General features: G+C 42.9%; 1 protein-coding gene across 1 annotated transcript; it reads left to right on the top strand.

Moving 5' to 3' along the window:
* The first annotated feature begins 1,504 nt into the window (after positions 1-1,504).
* LOC117274591 (uncharacterized) lies at positions 1,505-25,320 on the top strand. Its single transcript, XM_033653915.2, has 2 exons — positions 1,505-1,960; positions 24,805-25,320. The coding sequence occupies exons 1-2, from the start codon at positions 1,730-1,732 to the stop codon at positions 25,039-25,041; spliced, it is 468 nt and encodes a 155-aa protein (XP_033509806.1). The 5' UTR covers positions 1,505-1,729; the 3' UTR covers positions 25,042-25,320.
* The last annotated feature ends 41 nt before the right edge of the window (positions 25,321-25,361 follow it).

The raw sequence follows: 25,361 nt of genomic DNA, 5'->3' as shown, positions 1-25,361 counted from the left end.
CTGTTTAGGCAGTTATGTTTTCAATTCATGAATATGAATTTGCATTTCATTCATAACACATTATGGAAGTGCAGCTGAACTTAAATTTACATTAAAAATTGGTCATTTCCATTTTATTCATAACAAGATAGTGTACATTAACAAAAGACCAAATTCCTAGTACCTGCTTCCAACATATTACATTTTTCTTGAACTAATAGCAGCAACTACAACACTATTAGCAAAAGCATATCATAAAAATACTACATTGTTCTTCAAACCACCAACATCACCAAAGCCAAATCCATAGAAACAGCACCACCACCACAACAAATAACCACTTTAACCGCACAACTGTTTTCTCAGTTCTTTCGACTCTCTTCAACAGACCCCGTATAACCCTCTTAGCTTGGTCAAACATTTCATCATCATGCCATTTGAAATATTTGCAGCCACCTCGACACTATAAAATTCAAAAAGAAATGCGGCCAAAAAAATTAAAAACAGATTTTTTTATTAAGAAATTCAAGGGTCTAACAAAAACAATACGATCGACTTACCAATTTACAACCATAAAATCGACGACCTGGGTTTGCAGATGACCATGATATAGTCAGTGGCGCATTAAATCCACAGTGGCAAATTTCCATTCCATTGCGAGAAGTTATTGATTTTTGTGACATGGAACTGATAAACGAGAAAGATGAGGAAGAAATCAGATCAAGATTCAAGCTTGGGCACCTAAGCTTCAGTAGAAGGGGAAAATGACGAATTTGCAAGGGAAGAAGACGAAAGAGAAATTAGGGCATTCTTGAGAGAAAAAATGGGAAAATTTGGTGTTTTAAAGTGGGTCTAACGGGTGGGTTTTATTTTTACCGTTGGAATATCTACCTAAGCAAATATTAATAACATTCACGCGCTTATCATGTGTGGACATAACGCTCTTTTGGCCGGACATGCGTTGTGTTTAAATGGTATACACCAAAATAGAATTAAAGTGTTCAATAGGAAAAGAGCTAAGTTAAGGTGTCAAAATGAAAACTGGAGCCAAGTTTAAGGGGTCGTCTATATATTTGCCCTATCTGGTACAATGAGCTTATCCTTTCGGTACCCCGCAATAGATAAATATTACACCGGTAGAAGATTATCTATATCTGGTACAATGAGTTTATCCTTTCGGTACCCCACTATGGATGAACATTACCCCAAATACAAGATTATCTATATTTGATATAATGAGCTTATCTTTTCGGTACTCCGTTATGGATAAATATTATTCCGGTAGAAGAATATCTATATTTGGTATAATGAGCTTATTATTTCGATACTCTATTATGGATAAATATTATACCCGATAGAAGATTATCTATATCTGGTACAGTAGTAGAAACAGTTTACACAATAACTTGCTTTATTCTATAATTAGATGAGATTTCAGTTTATTATGTATGTAACTTTAAAATTTGAATAATAATATATCAGTTTGTTTGTATACTTATATTTACTATACGTGTTTATTTTATAACAATATTTCATTTTTTGCGCCGGTCGGCACTTGTAACGTCATCACCCTTACTTTTGACTTTCACAAGTCATCAGTCCACCGCCAAGACTACAATTTTCTCCGGCGAGATCGTCGTTCCGTCAATATCTCTGGCCGCACAAAAATCGCCAATCCTGACGGTGTTTGCATTTCAGTAGTTTTCGCCGTATTTCTCGCTAATGCATGTCGCTATTCTTATAGAGAGGGATGGGATTATTGCGAAGACTAGCTGGATTTCTAGGGTTTTCAAGAGAAGAAGGGCAAGAAGCGAGAGATGTAGAAGATAACACCGACGGTAATATAGCAGCAGCAGCTGCAGCAGCTCAAGCTCAGAATGTTCCACGCAGGGGTTTCAGTGTCCCAATTCAAGTCCCGGTTGAGAAAGCACAATTCGGCCCTATCCTCTTTCCTTGTAGTTCACGCGACGGTGCCATTCAGGTATTTAAACGGAGATTATATTCATTTATTGTAATTTTGACTTTGATTTTGTTGATATGCTTTAAACGGACTCATAAATCCTAATTTTATTGTTCTGAGTTAGTATTCTTATTTAAAAAACTCACTCTACTAACCAATTGAAGAATGCCTTTGAAACGTGGTAAATGAGTTACTGCTATCTCCATTTAAAATCTCGAAATGATGTGCTTGTTAACCACGATTTATCAGTGCACCTAAAGAGTTTGTTATGTTTGTTACACACATTGAAGTACACAATTAGAGAAGATTGCATTTGAGCAGTTAGTGTTTGGGCTGTTGATTGATCCTATACTTGATAATTTTGGGTTTTGTGTGTGTGCCGACTTCACTTTATTTAAGATTAAAGATAGGGGCTGGGCAGTAAGGAAGGCACATTTATTGAACAAAGAGTAAGCTGCAAGCACCTACTCCTATCAAAATGAAAAGTAGCAAGCAGTAGTTGAACTTGAAGAAGCAATGTATATAAACAGGTAGAGGTTTTTGTTGTTTCTTGTTAAACTCCAATCAGACCCAAACTCATAAATGTAGATAAGATAAGCCATTTGGTGGAAGGTGGAAGGTGCAAGGTGGCCGAAAATTGTGTAAAGAGGATGTGCTAATGTTGGTGCTAAACTGCTAGTAAAGAGATAATGGGGTTAGAGGGGAAGCGGTTTCTGTAAATTGACCATTGGCAAGATTCTCAAAGTAGCACTACCATTGATGCTTGCTAGAGGTGTCATAGAGGGCCCAGTTGTATAATCTCTTCGGTAGAGGGAATATGGAGTTCCTTATTTTGCAGTTAAATGTTGAAAGTAACTTTTGGTGACATATAGGCAAAGATGAGTCACCTCTGAAAGTGTAGCCATACATATCTAGCTTGGTATCCATCCCTCGCAAAAGTTTCTATAAGTAAGATAAAAGAGCTTGAACTTCACCTAGCTAGATCGGATTGTCATCGGAAGATTCCGTATATGCTTTCTATCCAAATTGTTGAAATAAGATGGAAGTGGTTTCACTTGGCAGAAAGTTATGACTTATGAGAGTGGTGCAGTACTGTGGAAATAGGCCAGTTCAACATTTAAAGTATTTTGCCTGGGAAACTACCTTCTTTTACCTCTAAAATACGCTTTAAAAGATTGCATCTAAAGGTAGCTCCAAGAAATGGGAAAGTAAGGCAGTCAATGTTGTCGTCACTGTATAGAGCACTTCAACATGAGACCACTCCTTCGCTAAATCTATATGGATTCCCGGAGATTGTAGGTCCTTCGAATCCTTCCGTATGATTTTAGGTCTACTCCATACTATTTTAGCACCTTCACTCACTATGGTTTCACAATTATAGACCGGTGCATCTGAGATCGATGCAAAACATGACCAAATCATGTCAAGCAACCTTCTTATTGTTTGTGCTCGATGTGCTATTTGAATCTTCTCACCAGTGTTGTGAAGAGCGTGAAGCGAGGGAAAGCGACAAGCCCTTTTTCGCTTAAAGCGAGATTCGCTTCTCGCTTTTTTGAAATGAAGCGGAATTTAAAAAAAAATATTAAAATAAATACTGCATAGACAACACATGTAACTGTAAGAAAAAATGGGCAGCATTTCAATCTTTTTATCACTGAAACAGTGCAACAAAATGAAGAAGAAGAGGAGAAGAATGAGAAAGAAGAACTGAAGGGAAAAAAAAAAAATTCGCCAGCATTTCACTGCTATTTGGACGCTGAAACAGTGAAAGAAAAAGAAAAAAAAGAAGAAGAAAGAGGAGGAGGAGTAGGAATAAGAAATCACATACCTGGGACCAAACTTGATGATCTTGAAGTTGAAAAGCGTAGAAAACTTAAACCCTAGGTCGCCTCTTTCTTTCTCTATTGCTGCTGCTCGATGGTGTTTTAAAAAAAGACAACTTTTTTAATTAAATACGTTGGCAGCCCAGTTATAAAGAGAAGCACTCGCTTCTTACGCTTCGCATCGCTTCATCGGTCCTCGCTTTTTCAGGTGAAGCGAGCGCTTTTGTAAATCTGCTACGCTTCAGCTAACAGAAGCGCCAGATACCTCGCTTCGCTTCTCGCTTTAAGCGAGGAAACACTCGCTTTTTACAATCCAAAACTTAGCCTGTCGTGATGGCGCCTGAAAAAATTTCGCCAGCATTTCGCTACTATTTGGACGCTGAAACAGTGAAAGAAAAAGAAGAAGAAGGAGGAGGAGGAGGAAGAAATCACATACCTGGGACCAAACTTGATGATCTTGACGTTGAAAAGTGTAGAAAACTTAAACCCTAGGTCGCCTCTTTCTTTCTCTGTTGCTGCGGCGTTTTAAAAAAAGACAACTTTTTTTATTAAATACGTTGGTAGCCCAATTATAAAGAGAAGCGCTCGCTTCTTACGCTTCGCATTGCTTCATCGCTTCTCGCTTTTTCAGGTGAAGCGAGCGCTTTTGTAAATCTGCTACGCTTCAGCTAACAGAAGCGCCAGATACCTCGCCTCGCTTCGCTTCTCGCTTTAAGTGAGGAAGCGGTTCGCTTTTCACGACCCAAAACTTAGCCTGTCGTGATGGCGCCTAACGTGGTACTAGGTAAGTTGACACTTCAAAATACTTCCAACACTTTTAAATGAAAAATAAGAATAACACAGCTGTAAATCATCAAAATCCTCAAAACTGGATAGAAAGTCAAAACTCAATATGGAAATTCCCAATATCGGGGTGTCACTGAGTACATGAGCGTCTATACAACACAAGTCTAGAAATACTGTCTATGAAAGACTAAAACTAAGTACATAAAGCTGAAAGATAGGGAAGGAGAGATAAGGTCTGCGAACGCCCTTGGAATCTCCAAACGATCAAGCTGTGCAAAGAAATCAACACCCACCGTATCCGGAAACACCTGGATCTGCACACGAAGTGCAGAGTGTAGCGTTAATACAACCAACTCAATAAGTAACAAGACTAAATAATGGACTGAAAGTAGTGACGAGCTTCACGAATATAGTTCAATTACAGAAATTACAACATAGAAAAATAGACATGCTTTCAAGTTCAACAGTTAAACTCAGTGCAAGTATGATCGATCAATTTTGAATGATATGAGGAATACGACCTCTCTATATCTACATGCCAATCTACATGCTGTATGTAATGCACCACACTAGAAGCTTCGTGTACTCACACTCTCGGAATACTCAATCACTCAGTACTGTATATGGCCAATCCAACCCAGGAAAGAGTACTGTATAAGGCCCATCCAGCCCAGGGAAAATCCATCCCTAAATATAAATGATTCGGGCAAGATCCATGCCCTGGGAAGATCCATCCCTCAATATAAATCAACTACGCTCACTGTGGGTGTGCAGACTCCGGAGGGGCTCCTTCAACCCAAGCGCTATAACATGCCAATCATGGCATAAATCAATAAAACATGTTGCGGCGTGCAGGCCGATCCCATAAATATCCTCATAATCAGGCCCTCGGTCTCACTCAATCATCAACCTCTCCAGTCTCTCAGGCTCTCAGTAATCATGATAATTAGTCCAAACAGCAATGATATAATGTATCAACAATGAACAATAGAGACTTATGTCGCGGAACCGTTTTTCTGAGGGTTCGACGAGGGCAGCGAAGTTAGCCTGACTGCTACTTAGCTTCAGCCCTTAGACAATAAATAGCACAATCGTGCTAAAGCGATGGCAATCACACGAAACAAGCAAAAAAGCTATGAAAGAAAGAGACTCGGATTTGGAAGGCAAGTGCCAATTTTCTGTTGTATTATGCAATATCTGATGCTTCCAAAGAATGAGTATAAAGCCTATTTATAGAAACTAAAATGGCTATACAAAGGGGGTGGTTGGCAGTGCTGGTAAGGCTGTTCTAGCAGCCTGGTGCATTCTAGCATGGAAAGCTGGAAAGACAGACTTAGTGGATCCTGCTGTCAACCATGGCCCAGAAGGTCAAAGATGCCTTCCCACTTTCGGCTGCTTGTCCCTTGGTCTGCTGACTTTGTGCCAAAGGTGCCTTCTGATGGCATCTTATGATTTCTGTGTGGCCCCAAGTGTTTTTCCACTGATGGCAGTCCGAGATTTGGGCTAGGACAAGCCACGCCGTCGCTGAAATTGCGGAAAATTAATAGGTGTGACGGCGGGGCGGTGTACTCTCCCCCACTTGAAATAGCGACGACCCCGGCGCCGCACAACTGAAGATAATTGTGGACTTGTTCCCTGAACTGCCACAAATCTTCGTACTTCTCCCATGATGCCTCCTCTAGCAAAGTTCCTTTCCGGTGAACAAGGAACTGTGCGCTCGAATTGCCCCATCCTTTTCCACTGACCAACTGATGGTCTATGATGGCTTCCACTTGCTTGTCTGTTGCTGGTGGAGTAGAAAAAATTTGGCTTCGGCTGGACTGCGCCCGATCTTTGTCTTCCATGTCTTCGAAATATGGTTTTAATTGGCTAGCATGGAAGACAGGATAGATTTTCAGATGACGCGGCATGTCCAGTCGGTAAGATATTATACCCACCGTGGCAACAATTTCGAATGGGCCCTCATATCGGCGAATCAGACTATGATGTACGCCTCGCAGTGATTTGAACTGCCGTGGATTCAATTTCACCATGACCTTGTCTCCAATCCTATAGTTGACTGGACGACGCTTCCGGTCCGCAAATTTCTTCATTTTGCGGGCAGCCTTGTCTAGATATGACCTGGCTAGATCGACTTGTTCTTCCCAAAACTTGGCCATGTGATAAGCCCCCGGATTTTTCAATCCGACGTTGGCGGGCAATGATTGAGGAGTGTTGGGCTGTTGCCTAGTTGCAAGCTCAAAGGGACTCTTCCCGGTCGCTTCGCTGCGTTGCAAATTGTAAGAGAATTGGGCTATATCCAGTAGCTTAGCCCAGTCTCTTTGATTGGCGCTGACATAATGCCTCAGATAACATTCAAGCAAGGCATTAATCCTTTCTGTTTGTCCATCTGTTTGCGGATGGAAACTTGTTGAGAAGTGCAGTTGAGTTCCCAACAAGCTGAACAATTCTTTCCAGAATGCGCCGGTGAACCGAGGGTCTCGATCGCTTATGATGTGCTTAGGCACGCCCCAATATTTTACGATGTCCCTCAAGAATATACGTGCTGCCTCTTTAGCTTTGCAACCGGCAGTGGTGGCCGAAAATGTTGCATACTTGGTGAATCTATCGACAACCACCATAATGGTGCCGATTCCTTCTGAATTTGGCAAACACGTAATAAAGTCCATGGTTATGCTGTCCCATGGCTTCGCCGCAACTGGCAGCGGCTCCAGTAAACCCCTAGGAAGCTTGGATTCTACCTTGTCTTGTTGACAAACTAGACAAGTGCATACGTATACCTCGATGTCGCCCCGCATCCGAGGCCAATAATAAGAAGACTCAATCAGGGCCAATGTGCGTTTTTGCCCTGGATGACCTGCCCAGGCAGAGTCATGACCTTCTTTCAGCAGAGTACGCCTGAGATTTGCCCATTTGGGCACGTATATTCTTTTGCCAGTGGTGTACAAGAGACCATTTTCTTCCCAAAATCTCTGAGTTTTGCCTTGAGTGGCCAAGGCAAGAAGTTGTTTTGCCACGGGGTCATGTTGCATGCCCTCTTTGATGGTCTTGATGATGCCACTGCTTGCTGAGCTAACAATGGTTGCTAGTACTGTCTTGCGACTCAAAGCATCGGCAACTACGTTAGCTCTCCCTGGTTTGTATTCTAGGGTGTGGTCGAATTCGGCCAGAAAATCTTGCCAACGGGCCTGTTTGGCAGATAGCTTCTTCTGTGTTTGGAAGTAGCTTGTTGCAACGTTGTCAGTCTTGACAATAAAATGTGCCCCCAACAAGTAATGACGCCAAGTCCTTAGGCTGTGGACTACAGCCGTCATTTCTTTCTCTTGGACCGTGTAACGCCTCTCAGCGTTGTTCAGCTTTCGACTCTCAAAGGCTATAGGATGGCCCTCTTGCATCAGTACGCCTCCTATAGCAAAGTCAGACGCATCAGTCTGGACTTCAAAAACTTTCGAGAAATCAGGCAAGGCCAATACGGGTTCCTTGGTGATTGCTGCCTTGAGTTTCTCAAATGCCTTCTGGCAGATGTCGCTCCATTCCCACTCTCTGTTTTTTTTCAGCAAGTCAGTGAGGGGGGATGCAATAGCCGAGTAACCGAAGATGAATCTTCGATAATAGTTGGCTAAGCCGAGAAAGGACCGAAGTTCCGGTACCTTTGTTGGAGCTTCCCAGTCCTGGATAGCTTCCACCTTGTCCCTATCCATCCGGATTTCCCCATGGCTGATTGTATGCCCAAGGAACTGTACTATGGGCTGTGCGAAGCTGCATTTTTCACGTTTTACGCACAGATCATTTTCCCTTAGTACCTTGAATACCTTGCGAAGGTGTTCCGCATGGTCTTCCATATTGTTGCTGTAAACCACAATATCATCTAAATAGATGACAACGAACTGATCCAAGAAAGGATGGAATAATTTGTTCATCAAAGTGCAGAAGGTGGCAAGAGCGTTGGTCAAACCGAATGGCATTACCAACCATTCAAAAGCCCCATAGCGTGTAACACAAGTTGTCTTGGGCTCGTCCCCGTCGGCAATCCGCACTTGATAGTAACCTTTCCTCAGATCCATCTTGGTGAATACCTTGGCCTGCTCCAAGCGGTCAAATAAATCAGCAATGAGAGGGATAGGGTACTTATTCTTCACAGTGACCTTGTTAAGGGCCCGATAATCAATACATAAGCGCATGGTACCCTCCTTCTTTTTCTGAAATAAGACAGGAGCTCCGTAAGGTGCCTTGGTATGGTCGTATGTGGCCAGCCTCTAGCAACTCCTTGAGTTGCTTCCTTAATTCCTCTAATTCCGGGGGCGCCATGCAATAAGGCGACATGGCAGGTGGCTTCGCCCCTGGAACCAGCTCGATCTGATGATCAACTTCCCTTCGTGGTGGCAATTGTTTGGGAAGTTCTTCCGGCATCACGTCCTTATTATCATCAAGGACTTGCTCAATGCAGGGAGGCAATGCTACTGCCTCAGGGGAATTCTCAACGATTCCCGTCAAGGTTGCAAGAAATGTTGGTTCCCCTTTCTTGAAATCTTTCACAAGTTGCATCGCTGACAAATGCATTCCATTTTGTGGTACCCGAACAAGGGGCACAATACACGAGCCTCCGGGATCGCTCATGTGAAGCTGGTTGATACGTGGCGCAATAAGTGCGTTGATCTCGTACCAAAAGTCCAATCCCAGTATGATGTCAAAGACGTCCATGGGAGCAACGGTGAAGTCCGTTAACCCTGCCAGCCTCCTAAAGCAATATGTACGTTAGGAGCAAAGCCATGAACGGTAGTGGGAAGGGCATTGACGGTCTTCATCAGCGTGTCGCTGGATATAAAGACAAGTCCAAGCTCCCTAGCTCGTTCCTCTGTCACAAAATTATGTGTCGCACCTGTGTCCACCATGATGCGCACGTCTTTGCCGTTTAACTTGGCATCGACAAATAATGATTCACGGGGCCTCACACGAGGCGGTTGGGCAGCAACAGCGGCAATGGTCATATGGTTTATCAAGGCCATATGATTGAACAAGCCTACGGCCTTGTTCTTCCCTTGTCCTGCACCATCAGCTGGTGCTCTTCGCTCCTCGGGTTGCCTGTCAGTAGGCGCAGCAGTTTGTCCTTGCTGCTGGTGGGCTGCAACAATTGCTCCTAATTTGTTCAGTGTAGGGCAATTTCGAGCAGCATGAGAAGGGTCTCCGCAAAGATAGCAAACATCTCGCTGAGCAGCCTTTTGTGCGCCTCCTTTCCTCTTCTCATCATAATCCTTGCGGTAATTAGAAGAGTGGTTGCGGTTGCCTCTGTTATCGTTGTTCCGATTGGGAACAAATTTGCCTTTGCCTCGGTGGGTGTCCATCTTTGGAGCAGTAGCAGCTTGGCTCCGGTTGTTATTTCCCTTGGACGCTCTGTCCGGAAATCTGACAATGATTCGGCTATTACAATAGCTTCATCGACGTTGTCGATCTGTCGCCTTTGCAATTCTTGTTTGGCCCAATGCTGCAAGCCATCCAAGAAATGGAACAATAGATCCTCAGTGGTCAAGTTGGGGATCTGAAGGGTGAGTTTTGTGAAATCCTTTACGTACTCACGGATGGAGGATGTTTGCCTAAGCTCCCTCAACTGTCGGCGAGCCTCGTGCACAACGTTTTGAGGGTAAAACTGCCGTTTTAGCTCCTCTTTGAACTGCTTCCAAGTGTCAATGGAGCACGTTCCTTTCTCTATATCTGCCTTCTTTCTGCACCACCAAAGTATGGCGGTTTCTGCTAAGTACATGGCAGCCGTTCGGATTTTGGCAGCATCGCTGGTTATGCTTACATGTTCGAAATAAGCATCCAGCTGCCACAAGAAGTTTTCCACGTCTTGAGCGCTTCTTTCACCCCGAAACTCTTTGGGTTTAGGAGCCTCAATACGTGTTTCTCGGACAGTGATAGGACCTCGCCCACTGGTTCCTGCTGTCTCTTCTAGACGCAGTTTTAAAGTTCCAACTTCTGCCTGTAAGGCAGACAAAGCCTCAGTGAGCTTGAGTTCAAGGTTGGTTAGTCCTTCGTCTTGGTCCTTAACTCTCCCTTTGATTTCGCCAAGTCCATCAAGGGCAACTGACTCAAGTGAACAAATATTGTTTTCGGCAGCGGCGATACGACGGTGAAAGGCCGACAGACCCTTTTCTACCATGTCAACTCTCTCATCGAGAGTTCTGGTTTCGGCAGTTTCAGGTTCCACGTAGGGTAGCAGCTCGCTAATAGGTGGAGATGCGTCTCTGGCCCTACTTTTGTCGCGCTTTCGACCAATACCTCTCTGTGGTTCTGGGTTCTCTTCGATCTGGGTTTCGTCTATGTTGCGATGTGAGTTCTTAGCCATGCAAGAACCTAGGCTCTGGTACCAATTGTCGCGAAATCGTTTTTTCCGATGGTTCGGCGAGGGCAGCGAAGTTAGCCTGACTGCTACTTAGCTTCAGCCCTTAGACAATAAATAGCACAATCGTGCTAAAGCGATGGCAATCATACGAAACAAGCAAGAAAGCTATAAAAGAAAGAGACTCGGATTTGGGAGGCAAGTGCCAATTTTCTGTTGTATTATGCAATATCTGATGCTTACAAAGAATGAGTATAAAGCCTATTTATAGAAACTAAAATGGCTATACAAAGGGGGTGGTTGGCAGTGCTGGTAAGGCTGTTCCAGCAGCCTGGTGCATTCTAGCATGGAAAGCTGGAAAGGCAGACTTAGTGGATCCTGCTGTCAACCATGGCCCAGAAGGTCAAAGATGCCTTCCCACTTTCGGCTGCTTGTCCCTTGGTCTGCTGACTTTGTGCCAAAGGTGCCTTCTGATGGCATCTTATGATTTCTGTGTGGCCCCAAGTGTTTTCCCACTGATGGCAGTTCGAGATTTGGGCTCGGACAAGCCACGCCGTCGCTGGAATTGCGGAAAATTAATAGGTGTGACGGCGCGGCGGTGCACTTAGATGTAATATGCAAGTAAAACTGTGACTGAGTACAAAACAACAATTTAGCAGATAATTCAACATGTACACGACCTCTGTGTGTCCCTATAGTGCCAACACATAGTCTAAACATCATTTCTAACATGATTTGCAGTTCAATTTCTATAACACATGGAGAATATACGGATAACAACATATGTTTTTCAACTATTCAGTTTCATGGAATTGACCAAGTCATAATTCCTACGGTGCACGCCCACACGCCCGTCACCTAGCATGTGCGTCACCTCAAAACCAATCACATGACACACTATGGGGTTACATACCATCAGAACCAAATTTAGAACTGTTACTTACCTCAAACCGTGCAAATCCCTACTCCAACACGCTTTTGCCTCGTGAATCGGCCTCCAAATGCCTCGAATCTAGCCACAAACAGTTCGATACAATCAACACGAGCTAAAGGATTTAATTCCATAAGAAAAACACTAAGTTATTAATCAAAAGTCAAAAGTCGACTCAAAAGCCACCCCCGGGCCCACGTCTCGAAATCCGATAAAAGTCATAAAACCCGAAAATCCATCCAACCACGAGTCCAACTATACCAAATTTACCAAAATCCGACACCAAATCGCAACCCAAAACCCCAAATCAAACTCTCCAAATCCTTAGCCTCAAATTCCCAAATTTTACCTTAAATACACACAAACTAGGTGGGAAATTCAACGGGAAAACAAGATTATTGATTAAAAATGAACACAAGTGGCTTACCTCAAGAAACCCCTCGAAAATCCTCTCAAAATTCGCTTTAGACCGAGTTTGAAATGTCCAAAATGAAGAAAAATCGCGAACCCTTGAATTTAAATATTCTGTCCAGCCTTTTCGCTCCTGCGGACACTTAACCGCATCTGCGATTCCACTTTTGCGGAAAAACCCACCGCTTCTGCGGTTTTGCCAAGGCTGCACTGCCTCCGCTTCTGCGATCGCCCTTCCGCATCTGCGGACACCAGCGCATCTGCCACCTCCGTTCGCATCTGCGATCACGTAAGTGCGGAATTTCCCTTGCACCTGCGGCCACTGCCCCACTCTACCTTTTTCTGCTTCTGCGCTGCCATGCTCGCTTCTGCGAGCTTGCACCTGCGATAAAAAATCCGCAAGTGCGATTGCACCAGCAGACTCCTTCCTTCAGCAATGCACTAAGTCTCGTTTTTGATCCGTTAACCAGCCAAAATCAACCCGAGGCCCCCGGGACCTCAATCAAACACACCTACAAGTCCTAAAACATGATACGAACTTAGTCGAGCCCTCAAATCACCTGAAACATCAAAAACACGAATCGCACCCCAATTCAAGCCTATTGAAACTAAGGAAATTCCAACTTCTACAAACGGCGCCGAAACCTATTAAATCACGTCCGATTGACCCCAAAATTTGCACACAAGTCACAAATGACACCACGGACCTACTCCAACTCCCACAACTCCAATCCGAGCCCGGTAACCACAAAGTCCACTCTCGGTCAACTTCTAAATTTTCAACTTTCGCCATTTCAAGCCTAATTCAACTATAGACCTCCAGATTACAATCCGTACATGCTCCTAAGTCCAAAATCATCCAATTGAGCTAGCGGAACCATCAAAACTTCATTCCGGAGTCGTTTACGCATAAGTCAACATCCGGTCAACCTTTTCAACTTAAGCTTCCAACTTTGAGACTAAGTGTCTCAATTCATTCCGAAATTCCTTCGGACCCGAACCAACCACCCCGGCAAGTCACATAACAACTGTAAAGCATAAAACGAGCAGTAAATGGGGGAACGGGGCTACAACTCTCGAAACGACCGGCCGGGTCGTTCATTCTCCCCCTCTTAAACAAAGGTTTGTCCTCGAACGGGTCTAGAAACGTACCTGGAGTCCCAAATAGGCGTGGATATCTGCTTCGCATCTCCCGCTCGGTCTCCCAAGTAGCCTCTTCAACTGGCTGACCTCTCCACTGCACCTTCACTGAAGCTATGTCCTTTGACCTCAACTTTCGAACCTGCCGATCCAAAATGGCCACCGGCTCCACATCATAAGTCAAATCATCATCCAACTGAACCGTGCTGAAATCCAAATCAAGAGACGGATCGCCGACATACTTTCGGAGCATAGAAACATGACACTGGATGCACACTCGACAAACTAGGTGGCAAGGCAAGCTTGTAAGCCACCTCTCCGATCCACTGAAGCACCTCAAACGGCCCAATATACCGAGGGTTCAACTTGCCCTTCTTCCCGAACCTCATAACACCCTTCATGGGTGAAACCTTGAGCAGTACCTTCTCCCCAACCATGAAAGCAACATCACGAACCTTCATATCGGCGTAACTCTTCTGTCTAGACTGCGTTGTGCGAAGCCGATCCTGAATAAATTTAACTTTGTCCAAAGCATCCTGAACCAAGTCAGTACCCAATAGCCTAGCCTCCCCCGGCTCAAACCAACCCACCGGAGATCGACACCGTCTCCCATACAAAGCCTCATACGGAGCCATCTGAATGCTCAACTGATAGCTGTTGTTGTAGGCAAATTCCCCGAGCGGCAGAAATTGATCCCAAGCACCCCCAAAGTCAATGACACAAGTGCGTAACATATACTCCAATATCTGAATAGTGCTCGGACTGTCCGTCCGTCTGAGGGTGAAATGCTGTACTAAACTCAACCTGGGTGCCCAACTCTCGCTGTACCGCTCTCCAAAACTGCGTGCCCCGATCTGAAATGATGGACACCGGCACACCGCAGTGTTGTGAAAAGCGGACGCTTTCTCGCTTAAAGCGAGAAGCGAAGCGAGGCGGCCCATCGAGCGCTTCTGCTATCTGAAGCGTAGCAGGTATTCAAAAGTGCTCGCTTCTCACTAAAAAGCAAGAAGCGACATGCGAAGCGATGCGTAAGAAGCGTGCGCTTCTCTGTTTTAAAGGGCTGCTAGCCTATTTAATTAAAAAAGATGTTCTTTTTTTAAAACATATCGACCAACAGCAACAGAGAAAGAAAGAGGCGACTAGGGTTCAAGTTTTCTACACTTTTCAACTTCAAGATCATCAAGTTTGGTCCAGGTATGTGATTTCTTCTTCTTCTTCTTTCACTGTTTCAGCGTCCAAATAGAAGCGAAATGTTGGCGAATTTTTTTTTTCCCTTCAGTTCTTTCTCATTCTTCTCCTCTTCTCCTTCTTCATTTTCTTGCATTGTTTTTTCGTTGAAATGCTGCCCATTTTTTAGTGGAATGGTATACTGCCCTTCCTCTTATTTTTATATCCTTTATTCTTAGTTCTTATTGCCTTTTTTATGTGTTATGTAGTTGTTCTTATAGTTATTCGCTTCACTTCAAAAAAGCGAGCGCTTCGTTTCTCGCTTCTCGCTTTAAGCGAAAAGGGGGTTGTCGCTTTTCCTCGCTTCACGCTTTTCACAACGCCGGCACACCGTGAAGACGAACAATCTCGCGAATGTAAATCTCAGCCAACCGCTCCGAAGAATAAGTAGTCCCAACTGGAATGAAGTGCGCGGACTTGGTCAGCCGATCCACAATCACCCAAATAGCATCGAACTTCCTCAAAGTCCGTGGGAGCCCAACTACAAAATCCATGGTAATCCGCTCCTATTTTCACTCTGGAATCTCTAGCCTCTGAAGCAACCCACCTAGTCTCTGATGCTCATACTTCACCTGTTGACAGTTAAGGCACCGAGCTACAAACCCCACTATATCTTTCTTCATTCTTCTCCACCAATAGTGCTGCCTCAAGTCCTGGTACATCTTCGCGGCACCCGAATGAATGGAATACCGCGAATTGTGGGCCTCCTCAAGAATCAACTCAAGTAGCCCATCCACATTAGGCACACAAATCTAACCCTGCATCCTCAATACCCCATCATCCCCAATAGCAACATCTTTGGCATCACCATGCTGAACCGTGTCCTTAAGGACAAGCAAATGGGGATCATCATACTGACGCTCTCTGATGCAATCATATAAGGAAGACCGAGAAACCACACAAGCTAGAACCCGGCTGGGCTCCGAAACATCTAATCTCATGAACTGGTTGGCCAAGGCCTGAACATCAACTGCAAGAGGTCTCTCACCAACAGGAATGAATGCAAGGCTACCCATACTCACCGCCTTTTTACTCAAGGCATCGGCCACCACATTGGCCTTCTCGGGATGATACAGAATGGTGATATCATAATCCTTTAGCAGCTCCAATCATCTCCGCTGCCTCAAATTTAGATCCTTTTGTTAGCACAAGTGCTGGAGACTCCGATGATCTGTAAATACCTCACAAGACACACCATAGAGATAGTGCCTCCAAATCTTTAATGCATGAACGATGGCAGTCAACTCCACATCTTGAACATGGTAGTTCTTCTCATGAGGCTTCAACTGACGCAAAGCATAAGCAATCACTCTACCCTCCTACATCAAGACACACCCAATACCGATCCGAGAAGCATCACAATACACTGTATAAGAACCTGAAGCTGAAGGCAAAACTAGAACTGGAGCTGTGGTCAAGGCAGTCTTGAGCTTCTGAAAGCTCTCTTCACACTCATCCGACCATCTGAAAGGAGAACCCTTCTGGGTCAATTTGGTCAAAGGCGATGCAATAGACGAGAAATCCTCCACGAAACGACAATAATAACCGGCCAAGCCGAGAAAGCTCCGAATCTCAGTGGCTGAGGACGGTCTGGGACAACTCTGAACCGCCTCTATCTTCTTTGGATCCACCTGAATCCCCTCATTGGACACCACGTGCCCCAAGAACGCCATTGAACCAAGCCAAAACTCACATTTGGAGAATTTGGCATAAAGCTTCTCCTCCCTCAACCGCTGCAACACATTCCTCAAATGCTGGGCATGCTCCTCCTGGCTACGAGAGTACGCCAGGATATTATCAATGAATACTATGACAAACGAGTCGAGATAAGGCTGAAATACACTGTTCATCAGATGCATGAATGTTGCTGGGGCGTTAGTAAGCCCGAAAGACATCACAAGGAACTCATAATGACCATAACGGGTCTTGAATGCTGTCTTTAGAATATCCGAGTCCCGAATCTTCAACTGGTGATACCCAAACCTCAAGTCAATCTTAGAGAACACCCTCGCTCCCTGAAGCTGGTCAAATAGATCATTAATGCGCGGCAAAGGATACTTGTTCTTGATTGTAACTTTGTTCAACTGCCTATAGTCGATGCACATCCACATAGTACCATGCTTCTTCTTCACAAACAGAACCGGTGCACCCCAAGGCGACACACTAGGCCTAATAAACTCCTTATCAAGAAGTTCCTGAAGATGTTCTTTCAATTCCTTCAACTCAGCTGGTGCCATACGATACGGAGGAATAGAAATGGGCTGAGTGCCCGTCACCAAGTCAATACCAAAGTCAATATCCTTGTCGGGCGGCATGCCCGGCAGATTTGCAGGAAACACATCCGGAAAATCTCGCACCACCATAACAGAATCAATAGTAGGAGTATCAGCACCAACATCCCTCACAAAGGCCAAATAAGATAAATAACCCTTCCCAACCATCCGCTCAACCTTCAAAATATGAAATCACTCTGCTGGGAACATAGTCTAGAGAACCTCTCCACTCAATCCTTGGCAACCCTGACATCGCCAACGTCACGGTCTTAGCGTGACAATCCAGAACGACATGACATGGAGACAACCAATCCATACCCAAGATCATGTCGAAATCAACGATACTAAGTAATAAGAGATCAACTCTAGTCTTCAATCCCCCAATAGTCACTACACATGACCGATATACACGGTCCACAACAATAGCGTTGCCCACTGGCGTAGATACATGAACAGATGAAACTAAGGACTCACGGGGCATATCCAGATAATGAGCAAAATACGATGATACATACGAATAAGTGGAGCCAGGGTCAAATAATACAGAAGCATCCCAGTGGTATACCGAGACAATACCTGTGATCACTGCATCTGAAGCAACAACATCTGGCCTGGCAGGAATATCATAGAATCGGGCCTGACCCCCATCTGATCGGCCTCCCCCTCTTAGGCGACCCCTAGCTGACTGAGTCCCACCCCGAGCTGGCTGGGCGGGTGGTGAAGTAACTGGTGCTGAAGTCGTAGTTTGACTCCTCTCCTGAGCTTACCTCCCGAAAGGCGGGGGCAAAATCTCTTTATGTGACCCAAATATCCACACTCAAAACAACCCATCTCTGAAAATGGCGGCAAGTACTGAGGCGGACTCCGAGAACCAGAATACCCGCTAGAAGCACCCGGTGCAGATGAACCCTGAACTGAAGGAGCACGGGATGAACTCTAAGCTGGAAGGGCACTAAGAGATGACCGACTCTGACGAGCACTGTATGAACCATGGTTGGATGATGCACCACGGTGAACTGGACGAGCCATCTGAGCGGGCATATAAGGACGACCCCTACTGTGGTAAGGCTGTCCCCAGAATGAACAACATTGGGACCACCCGAACCTCAAGGCCTCCTTCTCCTCACGCTCCTGACTACGGACCATCTCTATCTGCCGAGCAATATCGACCACCTCGTCGAAAGTAGCACTAGATACCCTCTCCCGAGTCATAAGCAACCGCAACTGATATGTGAGGTCATCAATGAACCTCCTAATCCTCTCTCTATCAGTGGGAACCAACCAAACTGCGTGACGAGCCAACTCCGAAAACCTCATCTCGTACTGGGTCACAGACATGCCCTCCTGATGAAGCTGCTCAATCTGCGGCACGAACTTCTCCAAGAAGAGAACGGAGAACTCACGCCATGTAAGTGGTGCTGCACCGACTGGTATGCGCCTCTCATAAGCCTCCCATCATCTGAAGGCAGCCCCAGTAAACTGAAAAGTAGTGAATGAGCCCCCACTGGTCTCCAGAATACCTGTCGTGCGAAGGATCCGCTGGCATCTGTCCAAAAAGTCCCGGGCATCCTCAGATTCAGCCCCATTGAAAGCTGGAGGCTGGAGTCTCCCAAATCTCTCTCGTCTTCTCTGCTCATCATCATTTATAACGGGACCCACCTGGGCCTGAGCAGCTGCAACTGGCTGGGCTAGTAATACCCATCTGAAGTCCCTGGACTACCTGCTCTGGAGTACGGGTGACGGGACAAGTCACAAATGACACCATGAACCTATTCCAACTCCCGGAACTCCAATCCGAGCCCGGTAACCACAAAGTCCACTCTCGGTCAAACTTCCAAATTTCCAACTTTCGCCATTTCAAGCCTAATTCAACTATAGACCTCCAAATCACAATCCGGACACGCTTCTAAGTCCAAAATCACCCAACGGAACCATCAAAACTCCATTCCGGAGTCGTTTACACATAAGTCAACATCCGGTCAACCTTTTCAACTTAAGCTTCCAACCTTGAGACTAAGTGTCTCAATTCATTTTGAAATCCCTTCGGACCCGAACCAACCACCCCGGCAAGTCACATAACAACTGTAAAGCATAAAATGAGCAGTAAATGGGGGAACGAGGCTACAACTCTCGAAACGACCGGCCGGGTCGTTACAACTAGCCTGTTTTGTGTGTACTTCTAACATTGAGTTTGATAACATAGATACCATTAAGTGCAATGAAACTGTAATAACCAAAATTGAATTAAATCAATTGTCTAATAACTGAGTTACATGATCCTAACGTAGCTAAACTGTGAACTATAACCCACTAAACCAAGTCATGAGCCTCTAAAGATTTAAACCTGAATACATAATTCCCCAAGAATAAATAGTATGCCAAATAAAATAACATAAGCCAAAGAAATCCAGTAACCACTGGGAAGAGTCAACGGGGCTTACAGAGTCTACGGAGCATGTCTCCCGCCATGTGTATCGTCACTTGCAATCTCAATACTTGCCACTAGTGTATTGGAGAGCGGGAGGCGACAAAAAATAACTAGCGCCCGCTTCACTGAGAAGCAAAGCGCTCGCCTTTTTGAAGTGAAACGCCAATTAATACAAAAAAGAATATTAAATTTGCATGTATAAATAAAAAACTCAATAGCAATAACATATTAGCAAATATTTCAAGTCAAAAACTATATGTGGATTGTAGAAACTAAAATAATTACGTTATTATACAATCAATTGTACACTAAAACTTAAAAATAAAAGAAAAGAAAAATGTAGGTAATGGAGGAAGCAAAAAACTGAGCAAAAAAACTCCAAAAACAGAGGAGAAAACAGAGAAACAACCGAAAAATTATTTGCTGCCGGAAAAAGAGAAAGGAAAGAAAGAAGAAAGAAGAAAGAAGAAGAAGGAAAAAAGTATAGAAGAAAAGAGCTCCAGAAAATGATGATACTGCCTGAAAAAGATGAATGATGACGCTACCGGAAAAAGAAAAAAAAAGAAAGAAAAAAGGAGTAGAAGAAAACTGATGTTGAAGCACAGAAGAAAGAAAAAGAAAGTAGAACAAAAAAGAAGTAAAAGAAGAAGAAAGGAGACGAAAAGGTACTTGAAAACCTTAAGTTTGATCCTTGATGAAGAAGAGCTTCCAAGTTGAAAAAGAAGTCGTTCTTTGCTTCCTAAGAGGAGTAAAAGCAAACCCTAAAGATCTGATCTCGTTTTTTTGCTTTTAAGACCTCGTCTTTTAATTTTTTTTAAGGAAAAACATCACTTCTCCTGCTTCACTGCGCCTCAATACTTCTCGGATAAGCGCTCAATTTTTTCAAAACGCCTTGCCTCTATCAAAAAAGGCAACAGTGCCCTGCTTCTTGCCTCATGCTATAAGCGTTGAGGCGCTCGCAATTCATAACACTGCCTGCCACACGATGTGGCAGGTCCTAACGAGCTAAGTACCACCAATGAATACTAGTAAGTCTCATAGGCTACCTCCTAAAAAAAGGTGGAGTGAGACCTTCTCGGAAAAATCATAATATGAAAGTAAGCAGGTTCACACGATATCATATAAATCATTTAAAATCTGTAAACAGGTAATGAGCTGAAAACTGAAACTATAAGCTGAACTATGGACTGATAACTAAAATTGAACTTGGAAACTGAGTCTATAATTGATAACTGAAATTAAAGTTGAAAGCTAAGTTATTTTTCCAATAAAAAAATAATTGCACATAGTGGCCTTGCATACGTGAGATCTGGCAGCACCTATGGGGGAGTGTCAGCCTATCTCCCCAACAAACAAATAGCGCATACGAGCGTGGGGTTGCTAACCCTGGCCCTTATAGCACTCCCGCAAGGGGATGTCGGCTAACTCTCCCGTTTGAATGTTATAACATTAATGCATGAATGAATGCTTAAACTGAATGCTAGAATGAATGTGAATATCACAAACAAAGTCATCATAACAAGTGGTGATACACACAAGTATACAATACTGTCACATTTTCATATAAAGTCATACAGATTAAGAATGGAGTGAATTGAGTTCTAGAGTGCAAGAAGACATGGCTTAGGAATTTCATCGAATACATATAGCACGTGGGTGCTAATGGAATTCCTTATTAGGAGAGAGAACCTTAAAACTTACCTAGAAGCTACCAAGTTTAAACTTGACTTCTCACATCTATCAAGCCATCCCGTGCATTCACTGTCTTCGCTGTAAACTCTTCTTCTTCGCTACAATTCGATGCTACAATGGTTTTATTATTTCGTGCTATGATTTGTGAATCAAAAATCTCTTTCACGCAACTGATTGCTAAGCACATAGAAATCAGATTATATACTCAGTTGCTTGCTATATGAAAATACAAGCAAGTTAGTAAAGCTTTCGTTTCCAAAATCTCAAGAAGTCCTTTTTGAATCACTAACTGAGACCCTAGCATCCTTTAAGACTAAAGTGAGATTCGCCAACAAATTAAATTTCTATTTAAATACCTATTCAACTCTAGAAAACTTCTGCTGAAATTTAATTGTCTCCTCCACCAGCACTTTATGCCCTTGATGGTATCTTAAGGGCTTGACCCAATTGCACTATTTTTCCACTTGACTTGTTGAGCTCATTACATTATTTGCCCTCTTAAGACTCTACATATATCCCCTTGATCATGTGTTAGATAATTGAATCACTGAATTTAATTCCCTTAAAGTTGCAACAACAATGTAATGCCAGCAACTAGAGTCCTCATGTTTCTCCAATATAACTCTCAATAGATGTATTTAATCATAAAAAAGATTTAATTCGTCAAGTGTAAAGGGTGAAAATTACCTTTTGAAGTAAACCCTAGAAATTCACCTCCTTGATGTTCTTGATGGATTTTGAAGAAATCTAAAGCTTTTAAGGTATATAAAGGTTGATACTAGTAATCCATGAACAAAATGTACCGAAAATTACCATGAAATACTCACCTTAATTGTGTATTTGCACCTTAATAACTTGGACTGAAGAACCTTGGACTTTACTGTTGCTAACATCGAAACCCCTAAGCCTTTCCCCATCTCGTTGCCCTGTGTGATATCAAAGTTAATTACATTGTTTCTTCACAAAGGGATTCCTTGGATCACTCAAAATCTCCATGTTGTGCTAGTGTATAAATTGTAAAGCAAAACTTCAGTTATTTCTTTTCTCCATGTTTCGTTACTAGTTTATTGAAGCTTGTCAATACCTTAAATTTTCCTATTCTTTCAACTCTTGGGGGCCACGTCCCATAACCCCTTTCAGTTTTTCTCTGTCTTAAAATAACGTAATTACCCTCATTCATTTTGGGTTATGACATTCTCCCTCACTTAAAATAACATTAGGCACGTCATCTTCAGAGATAGAAAAGAAAGAGGTATAGACACTTTTCCTTTACACGAACCTTGATTTTCCATACTTTACAACTTCACTCGCCTCTCGTAGGATGATTCGAATCAATTAACTCTTATTTTTTTGTTTCGCCGGAAGTCTCTAGCATCTTACTTATAAAATCTTCTTTAAAGGTAGCTTAATATCAAAGGAGCACATCCATTTCGGCGGAGGATTCTGTTTATCGCATAGGGAAACCATACCCATCTAACTGGTTCGAAATGGTCTTTTAACGTTCATCTTGACATTAACGCCGTCTCATATTGTAAAGAAAAGAAATGATCGAATTTCCTTCATAAATATAATTTCTTAACCATGAATTTAAGCTTTCCAATAGAATTGAAATACCAGGGTATTACACTTCTGTTTGGCATATAGTGAACTGTTCGTCTGTCTGAAAAAAAGCAACTGGTTCCGATATAGGGGGAGGTATCTAAGAGTTTTGTCTTTACAGCCCATAATGAATCTCTCATTTGTATTTGTGAGGATTCTTGAGAATAACAAAAAAGAGGAGCATCTGAGAAGTGAGAAGGTAAAATTATGTCATTTCCATTTTAACTTACTCGTAAGACTTCTTTGTCACTCTTACCACTATATTTGTTTCGACCTCTTTCACTTCCTCTCATTGAATATCTCGTTTTACTTTTCATAATAGCTAATAATTCAAAAATCTACAGTAGGCAAGGGAATAAAATCTTTAGCAGGGGTACTCATGCAGAAAAAAGAATTGATGCATTAAGGAGGGATTTCATCTAACACGGTAATAGAGTTAAGAGAGCTATTCATTTGGTGAATTGGAACTCATTTATCACCCATAAAAGGCAAGGGATTTGGGACTCAGGAACCTCAAGGCACACAATCAAAGTTTACTTCTGAAGTGGCTGTGGAGATACAACTAAGAGATAATGCTTTATGGAGAAAGGTAATAAGTGTGAAGTATGGCCAGACTGAATAGTGGTGCACAAGATCTGTTAATAGTCCATATCGGGTTGGTGTTTGGAAATCTATCAGGCAATTTTGGAATTCTCTTCTAGTTAACACTAGCATAGGTGGGTAATGGAAGAAAGACTTTATTTTGGAGTGATTATTGATTAGGACATGGTCCACTTAAAGAGGTGTTTCCAGAATTCTATGGTATTGCCACCATACCTGAAATTAAAATGGAAGAAGCCTGTGGACAACATGGTTGGAATATCACTTTCAGAAGAGGATTGAATGATTGGGAAATGGGGAGAATTGCTCACTTCTTTAAAGCTTTGAAAGTTTTCAATGGTCTCACTGATCATGAAGATACAAATGCAAGAGTGGGAGCTACACTGTCAAATCTGCCTATCTTGTGCTTTTAAATACAGGCCAGTACATAGAGAGACGGCCATGGAAGAATATATGGATAGTCAAAGCTCCAATTTTAAGGTGGCCTGTTTCTCATGGCTGGTAGCGAGAGAAGTACGCGTAACTCAAGAAAACCTGAAAAGAAGGGGATTTCAGTTATGTTCTAGATGTCTGTTATGTGGCAGAGATCTGGAAACAAACAGCTACCTGTTCCTGCATTGTCCTATCACTAGGCAATTGTGGCAACTGTTCCTTAACATTGTGGACCCCAAATGGACCATGCCTGCAACTATTGAGGAGCTTTTGGAGTGTTGGAATAACAATGGAGGTTTAGTTAGACAGAAGGCATGGTGGAGGTTAATACCTGCTTGCATTTGGTGGACAGTATGGAAAGAAGGAATTAAAGAGTTTTTGAAGACATATACAATCCCCTCTAGAACATTAAGATGAATTGTATTCTTTTATTTTATTTTTGGTGTAAAGAAAGTCATGTAGAGAACACAGAATTCTTGGTTGATGTTAGGCTTTTTGTAACTTTGATGGGTCAGTTTTGATCTATCCCCCCTGGAGATATTGTTTTGCACTGCCTTAGTGCTTTTTCTAATATATTGTTACCAATCTCCAAAAAAAAGAGGCAGGGGTCCTGGAAAAAACATTGATTTTCTAGTTCAGGAATGATGTGGAGATTATCTAGAAGCGGTTTCATCCTTATTGTTAGTTCCACTTGAGATGTTGTAGATTAAGCTTATGACAGCTCCGTTTATCTTGTCTGTGGGTTCTTCTTTGATGAAGATTTTTGTTATATTTCTTGTTTTTATTTTTCCTTTGTTGCTGGTAGAACACCTTATGTTAAGCTCATTTTTTGTTGGTCTTGCACTTTTGGGTGGTTGACCTTGAGTTTCATTGGGTTTTTGGTACTGCAAACAAATTTCAACTCGTTGGTTGTGTGGTAATAAATTGTTAATTTTTCGAGAAAAACTCATCAAGCTTCACTGATAGTTTGCAATCATCTGCAGTAACGGTGTTTTGTTCGTCAGCGGTGTAGATGAATAACAACTTTTTTTCTTTTACTGATTCCAAGACCTCGAAAAATTTGTTTGTTTATCAAGTCTGAATTTGGTGAAAACTTCCCCTCTTTGTGCTCTTGTAGTTCTGAAATTGGGATAACTTGTTGCTTCTAGTTTGCATCTTTAATCATCTCTTTTTTCACTGGGCTCAGGGATTGAGATGGTATGCCAAGCGTCTTAGGATAGATGAAGATGGAGATGTTGCAGATGAGTTCTTTAATGAAATCCTAACGGATACACCTTCAAGTGCAGAAGAGCATCAGAGGCGATATCCCAAGTTCGAACTGAAGTACAGTACAAAACCTGCTAAAGTAACAACCCAGGCACTCTCAGCTGCTGGTAGAATTCAACATTGCGTGGAACATCAAGGCAGATTGGAGTGGATTTAAGGCGTATACTGTGTACTTGATGTATTTGAGAATGGGGTTTGGCTAGATTACTGCAGACAGGTACTCTGCTTCATTGTGTTTACTCGGGGTGATATTTATTGGGCACTCAATGTCCTCTTGTCTCTGATTTTTATTTTTGAAACTGTCGTGATAAGAGGAAGCAAAGTTTCATTTATAGAGCAGCATAATTTTACTTGGAAAACTATCATTGTATACATGATACTAGCTGTCAAAATGTTAGGTTTTCATGGTCATTAGTTGTTGGATCCATTGACTTAACATTTGGATGAGCACTTCTGCAAACTTTCTGTTTACCCTCA

The sequence above is a fragment of the Nicotiana tomentosiformis genome, chromosome 8 (assembly GCF_000390325.3).
Source record: "Nicotiana tomentosiformis chromosome 8, ASM39032v3, whole genome shotgun sequence".
Lineage (NCBI taxonomy): Eukaryota > Viridiplantae > Streptophyta > Magnoliopsida > Solanales > Solanaceae > Nicotiana > Nicotiana tomentosiformis.
This window is presented reverse-complemented; position numbering and strand designations above follow the sequence as displayed.

Bases quoted from the DNA above. Each gene is read 5' to 3' on its own strand.
- LOC117274591 (XM_033653915.2), top strand. From the start codon at position 1,730: ATGGGATTATTGCGAAGACTAGCTGGATTTCTAGGGTTTTCAAGAGAA. The intron at 1,961-24,804 runs GTATTTAAACGG...CACTGGGCTCAG, and splicing joins CACGCGACGGTGCCATTCAG to GGATTGAGATGGTATGCCAA.